The sequence below is a fragment of the Mus pahari genome, chromosome 19, assembly GCF_900095145.1.
Source record: "Mus pahari chromosome 19, PAHARI_EIJ_v1.1, whole genome shotgun sequence".
Classification (NCBI taxonomy): domain Eukaryota; kingdom Metazoa; phylum Chordata; class Mammalia; order Rodentia; family Muridae; genus Mus; species Mus pahari.
The window spans coordinates 86237896-86244151 of record NC_034608.1 but is presented as its reverse complement, the minus strand read 5'-3'; the positions used below and the strand labels follow the sequence as shown (position 1 = coordinate 86244151).

Below are 6256 nucleotides of genomic sequence, written 5' to 3'. Positions count from 1 at the left end.
GGAGGCAGAGACAGAGGGATCTCTGTGAGTTCGAGGCCAGCCTGGTCTAGAAAGCGAGTTTCAGGACAGCAAGGGCTACACAGAGAAACCCTGTCTCGAAAAACTAAAAAGAAAAGAAAGAAAGAAAAGGAAAGGAAGGGAGTGAGAGTAGGGACTAAGCAAATGAGATATGGGAAGTGAGATATGGGAAGGGCATGATCAAAGCCCAGGAGATACTTGGATGAAACTGTCACAGCAATACTTATTCCAGGTACCACATGCTACTACAGAAGGAAAACTAAATAAATTTAATTGGCAAACAATGCCATAAATAGAAACACGTCAGCAAAGCTCTGGAAGGGAGGCCGGCCGACCCTGTGGATACACATTTCTGCATTACCTGAATTCTTCATTCTCCTTTGGTAATTAAAAATGAAAACTACCAGCCGGGCGTGGTGGCGCACACCTTTAATCCCCGCACTCGGGAGGCAGAGGCAGGCGGATCTCTGAGTTCGAGGCCAGCCTGGTCTACAGAGTGAGTTCCAGGACAGCCGGGGCTACCCAGAGGAAGCCTGTCGTGGCTCAGCGTATAGCATGCACAAGTTTCACATCCAGCACTACGTCAGGCGATGTGGACCTTAACCCCAACATCGGGAGTGAGGAAGCACCCATTGTCGGACCCTGACCGTGTCTCTCTCCTCACTGTGGAGGCTGCACACACACCCCACCCCCACCCCACCCCCGGTGCTCTCCTGCCCTCTGCTAGGTTTGCCATCTTGGGACATGACCTCGTAGGGACTCTGAGGCTGAGTCCCAGGATCTGGACCTCACTTGCCCACACAGAAGTCCTGGAAGATGAGATCCAGGATCTCCTCGGTTCCCCCTCCACCTGCAAGGTGGCTTAGTTGTCTCCGAGCCTGGCGCAGGGCCTCGGCAGCCAGAGCCAGGTCTGTGGCCAGCTGGTAGTGGCCCAGGGCCTCCAGGCAGCCCTGGAGGTGGTACTGGTGCCTGGCCCGGGTCAAGAGCGGTGGTCCTGTGGATGGGTCCCCACACCTGCCAAAGACAAGACCTGGTTGTCTCACTCAGCCTATGCAGCCACTTTTTGAAAAGGACCTCCCATGGAAACCTTTTTTGCAGAGAGAAAGAAACTGAGGCTGAAGCCGGGCGTGGTGGCACACGCCTGTAATCCCAGCACTCGGGAGGCAGAGGCAGGCGGATTTCTGAGTTCGAGGCCAGCCTGGTCTACAAAGTGAGTTCCAGGACAGCCAGGGCTACACAGAGAAACCCTGTCTCAAAAAACCAAACAAACAAACAAACAAACAAAAAGAAACTGAGACTGAGGGATAGGTCTGAGCCCAAAGCCAGCAACTGTTTACATCTGAGCTTGGGTTGATGAGCTGAAGGTGGGTAAGGGGGACTCACACTGCAGCCAACTCGGTCTTCAGGGCCTGCAGGAGGCCGTCCATCCCGGCCCCTGTGTGGCAGGACAGGAGCAGGTGAGGGGGCAGGGCTGTGCCGCAGGCCGGGGCGTTAGCAGGCAGGAGGTCAGATTTGTTGAGCAGCAGCAGGAGGCGCCGCCCACCGCTGTCATGGCTCTGTGCTAGCAGTGGGGCTACCACCGTGTCCAGGAAGCTGCAGCTGGATGAGGAGGTCAGGTCGGAGGCGTCCAGCACCCCCAGAATGATGTCAGCCTGCTCCAGCCTGGGGAGGAAGGACCATGAAGCAAAACCATGGAGGATCCTGGGAAGGCACTGTGGGTGCTGCTCAGAGGAGCGACTCAGCCAAGGGAGGGACAGCCACTGTAAGAAGTGGCCCAGAGCAAAAGCCAGGGCAGGAACAGATGCCATTGTCTGGCACATGGGCAGGACTTTGGCAGGATGAGGTGGGGTAAAGCCTGCACAAGTGGGACTTTGCTAAAGGGGCAGGGCATGGCTTCAGTGGAGACCTGGCAGAAGTGTTGGGAGCATGGGCAAGGGAAGAGAGATGGAGAGCAGGGCAGGGCACAGAAGGGGGCAGGCTTTGAGTATTGTGAGGTGGTCTGAGGAGTGACAAAATGAGACTCAGGGGGAGGGGGGAGGACTAAGGGACACAGGCCAAGCTTGCTCTTCAATTAAATTACGAAGCCTCCCTGTCCCCAACTTTGAGGGCCTCAAAAATCTTCTGATTTGGGATAATGAAATGGACTCATGGGGAGAAAAGGCCACTGGTTGCCTGTGGCCCGTCACATTCTCAGCCTTCTACCTACCTGTGGCGGGCCCTGCGCACACCCTCCTGCTCAACAGCGCCCACACCTTCCCGAAGCCCCGCGGTGTCGCTCAGCAAGACAGGGAACCCAGCCAAGTCCACAGGAGTCTCCAGCACATCACGGGTGGTCCCAGGCTCTGGGGACACAATGGACACTGGCTTCTGGCCTGAATGGCAGGGACAGTGTGATTAGGAACCACAGAATGGAGGTAAAAGTCAAAACTTTCAGGAGGCGCTGTCTGCCACTCTCATAGCTTTGAGCTATTGGTGTCCACCACAGTGTCCAGGAAGCTGCAGCTGGAGGAGGCATGCAGCACCCCCGGATGCTGCACCCCGTCCTTCCCGCACCCCGTCCTACGTACTGAGATGCTGCACCCCACCCTCCCCGCACCCCACCCCACGTACTGAGTAGATTCACCAGACTGCTCTTGCCCGCATTGGGCGGTCCCGCGACCACAACACTTGCCCCCGAGAGGAGCCTCTGTCCACGCCTAGCATCTCGCAGGTGGGAACCCAGCGCCACCTCCAGGGCTCGAACATCTCTGTCTGCTGTGAGAGGGAAAAGGCAGGTGGAGGGGGGGCAATCAGCAAGGTCTCAGGGGGGCTGAATGCCAGCCCCACCTCTGGCAAAGACAGACATACCCTGCTCCAACACACCCTCTTCCAAATTATCATCCTCTCCGAAGTCAATGTAGGCCTCCACATGAGCCAGAGCCTGGGAAGGAGGGGGAGATGTCATAGGTGCCCTCTCAGTCTCAGTTCTAACTCCAGCTTGATCTACACAACCAGACTGGCCTATCGCAGGCCTAGAACATTCTCTAAAGGATGTATGGATGGAGCTGGAGAGATGGCTTGTTGGTTTTAAGTGCACTCACTGACTGCTCTTCCAGAAGTCTGAATTCAATTCCCAGCAACCACATGGTGGCTCACAACCATCTGTAATGGGACCTGATGCCCTCTTCTGGTGTGCAGACATACAAGCAAATAGAGCACTCATAAACAAAATAAACAATATAAGTAATATAAATCTTAAAGAAAAAAAGAGAACACATGAATGGGTGAACGTGCTGGCTTGCCTTGGTGAGGGTCTTTGCCCAGGCCTGGCACAGCTGGCTCAGTTCCCCATCCAGCTGCCTCAGGGCCTGTCGACGCTGGGCCTCAGTTTCTGCATGGATAAGATCTGCCAGTCCCTCCACTTCAGTCAGGCTCAGCTTGCCGTGGGCAAATGCCCTCCTGGTGAACTCTCCGGCCTCGGCTGGCCGCAGTCCTGGCACACTACCTGCGGGAAAGCATCACAAGCTCTTGATTCCCCATCCAATGGCAGGTGACAGCCAGCAGAGCAACAAACCAAACCCCAGGTGAGATCTCAGGTGACACAACTTTTTCAGGGTCCCCCTGATCCTGTAAGGAATCCCAGGAAACTTACTGATTCTCTGGGCTGGACCCTAATGGGTCAGTTACTGGGTGTGACCAGGGCACCCCATCTGGGGGATGTAGATCTCTCTCTTAGAACCCAGGCCAGCAAGCTCTTGAGGTCACCTGCAGCTGTCCCCCCCCCCCCCATCTGTGCTGATTACACACGCAGGCCCCAGACTGACAAGAGTGCTGGCCACCAGGGGCTTCCTGTGGCAAACTTGTTGGATGAACACACATTAAATAAAGGCCACACAATTCTTCCTGAAAAGGCAAGACACTCCCTATCCCCACCACCCAGGAATCACAGACAGCCTGGTTGTACGCTGTACATCGTACCAGCTACTCATCAACTCCCTGAATAGGACTTAGCCCTTCCTCCAAACAACTGCCACCAAACATACACTTGAGCCTGAGTTGTCCTCAAATTCCTCTCCATGCTGTGTGTGTGTGTGTGTGTGTGTGTGTCACCAGGAAGTCAGAAGACAGCCTGCAGGAATCAATTCTCACCTTTCACCACTCAGGTTCACATTTGGCGACAATCACCTTTACTGGCAGAGTCATCTAGAAGGCCTGGGTTAATATGATACATCTCTTCTCCCAAATGATAGTGTTTTGCAGTCTATCCCAAATACCTTTTAGTCTCCCCCAGGAACAGTGTCACTCAACAGAGCCTCACCCAATGCCTGCAAGACACCGCTAACCACCGCAGGACCTCCGTGTACGTGCAACTCCACGCAATCCTCACCCGTGAAACTCTGGGGGCCTTGTATGGAAAAAAAGCAGAGTTAGGCGATGGGCACGACCCGGGCTGACTCCTGGAGGAGACTGAGACCCGGACACGAGTGCCGTGGGCTCCCGGATCCGGCCCCTCACCTGGGAACCAGAGGACTAGTGAGCGGTCCAGTGGCTCCCCAGAGCACGGGTGGCGGAGAAGGCGCAGGCAGGCTCTGCGGGCAGGAGGCGGCTCCTGGGGCGCCGTGAGGCTGCGGAGAGCGAGCCCGCTAGCTGGACCGCTGGTGCGGATCACTGCGATGGCGCAGCGTCCCTGGCCGGAGCTGAGTGCGAAGATGGTGCTGCTGGGGACTAAGGACTCTGCACTGGTGCTGCAGCGTGCGCACAGCCTGGAGATCGTAAAGGAAACGAGTAAGCGCATCCAGAGAGCCGAGCCTCGGGGTGAACATGGACGGAGGGGGTCGCCCGTGGATGCCCAAGCTGTGCGAGCGGCGGCCAGGCGATGGGCGTGGAAGGACACGGCAGCTCCGGGAGGAGGAACGGGGTCTGGAACTTCAAGGGGCAAACCTGGGACCTAAAGCAACGCCTCGCGCGTGACAGCGGGTCCGTGCCACTCACCTGAGGGGCGCCCACGCCGCCTGGGTCGCCAGGGCGCTCAGCCCACGCCACATGGATTTCCAATCTGCAAGCACCGTGGCCGACACCGCTGCAGGGCTTCAAGTTCTGGAAGAAAATCCTGCCCCTTTGCGGCGTGACTTCGCGGTACGACTCTCAACTATCATTGGATCGCCTATAGGAGGTCCCGCCCTCTATCTATAGATTTTGATTCCTATTGGCTGATCCAAGGGAAACGAAGTTGGGATACGGGTGTGTACAGCGCAAGAGTGTCCCGCGGAAACACAGAGCAAAGTTTTCGGTTCCTAGAGCAACAGGTATCTGACACACTAGTGGGAGGAAGAAAATGCAGGATGTATCTCAACGGTGGTTCCAGCCCTTCTTTTCCTTGTGCCCATTCCGTATTCTTAGAGAAGCTAAGAAGCAAGGTGTGCGCTCCGACTGTAAAGTCCATGAAAGGCAGCGCAGGAGGCACTTGCTGCCAAACTTGACAATCTGAGTTCTATCCCCCGGATCAGCTTAGTGAAGGAGCCCAGACTTGTGCAAGTTGTTCTCTCACCATCACGAGGGGGTGGGGTCGGGGTATTCTGCACCCAGTTAAAGACAGAAAACTCAAAGCATCTTAGGGACTGCAGGGGATGAGTTCCGGGAGAAGCCACGCCCTAGGTCAGGGAAAATCTGGTCCAAACTTCTGGGAAGTTTCTTCCTGGCCTTCTTGTGTCTCTTCACTAATCCCCGCTACCCCATCTTTGCCAGCTGCAGCTCCCGGGCAAGTATCTTTAGCCAGGCGCCATCCCCAGGCAAGGAAGCCCTTCAGGCGGCTCCAGCCCAGCTCCAGCCCTGGCTTCCCCGCCCTCTCCGGGGTCCCCGTTGGTCGCAGGTCCGATGTGTGCTCCGGGTTAGGCATCCTGGGGCCTCGAGTTACCTTCGGGTTAACCCGGGACAGCGCTGAACTGCGGGGTGAAGGAGCAGACTCGAATACCAGGTTCGGGGCGGGCCGGGCTTCGCGAGCGCCCTCACACTGCCAATTCTCTGGTTCTTGACTTGTGCGGGCGGGCGCTCTTCTGTTCAAGCTGCGGGTACAGTATAGTCGCAAAGCCCTCAGGTCCCCATCTGCCCTACTTTCAGTCTGTGAAACAGGGACAGTGACGTTGTCCATCTCCCGTTGTTCCATCTTTTTTGTTTGTTTGTTTTGAGACAGGGTTTCTCTGTATAGCCCTGGCTGTCCTGGAACTCACTCTGTAGACCAGGCTGGCCTCAAACTCAGAAA

At 56.3% G+C, this 6256-nt stretch overlaps 1 protein-coding gene across 1 annotated transcript; it reads right to left on the bottom strand.

Moving 5' to 3' along the window:
• Positions 1–468: 468 nt before the first annotated feature.
• Positions 469–5965, bottom strand: Gtpbp3 (GTP binding protein 3, mitochondrial). Its single transcript, XM_029532094.1, has 9 exons — positions 4990–5965; positions 4513–4760; positions 4316–4402; positions 3300–3502; positions 2866–2938; positions 2629–2772; positions 2225–2390; positions 1402–1680; positions 469–1032 (listed from the first exon to the last, which is right to left on the bottom strand). The coding sequence occupies exons 1-9, from the start codon at positions 5040–5042 to the stop codon at positions 807–809; spliced, it is 1479 nt and encodes a 492-aa protein (XP_029387954.1). The 5' UTR covers positions 5043–5965; the 3' UTR covers positions 469–806.
• Positions 5966–6256: the final 291 nt, after the last annotated feature.

What these genes read in the sequence shown, in the direction of transcription:
- Gtpbp3 (XM_029532094.1), bottom strand. Translation starts at nt 5,042, where the DNA reads ATGTGGCGTGGGCTGAGCGCCCTGGCGACCCAGGCGGCGTGGGCGCCC. An exon ending in GGGCAAAGACCCTCACCAAG is followed by an intron (nt 2,939 to 3,299) that starts GCAAGCCAGCAC and finishes CCTCCTTCCCAG; the next exon opens with GCTCTGGCTCATGTGGAGGC. An exon ending in AAGACCGAGTTGGCTGCAGT is followed by an intron (nt 1,033 to 1,401) that starts GTGAGTCCCCCT and finishes TGTCTTTGGCAG; the next exon opens with GTGTGGGGACCCATCCACAG.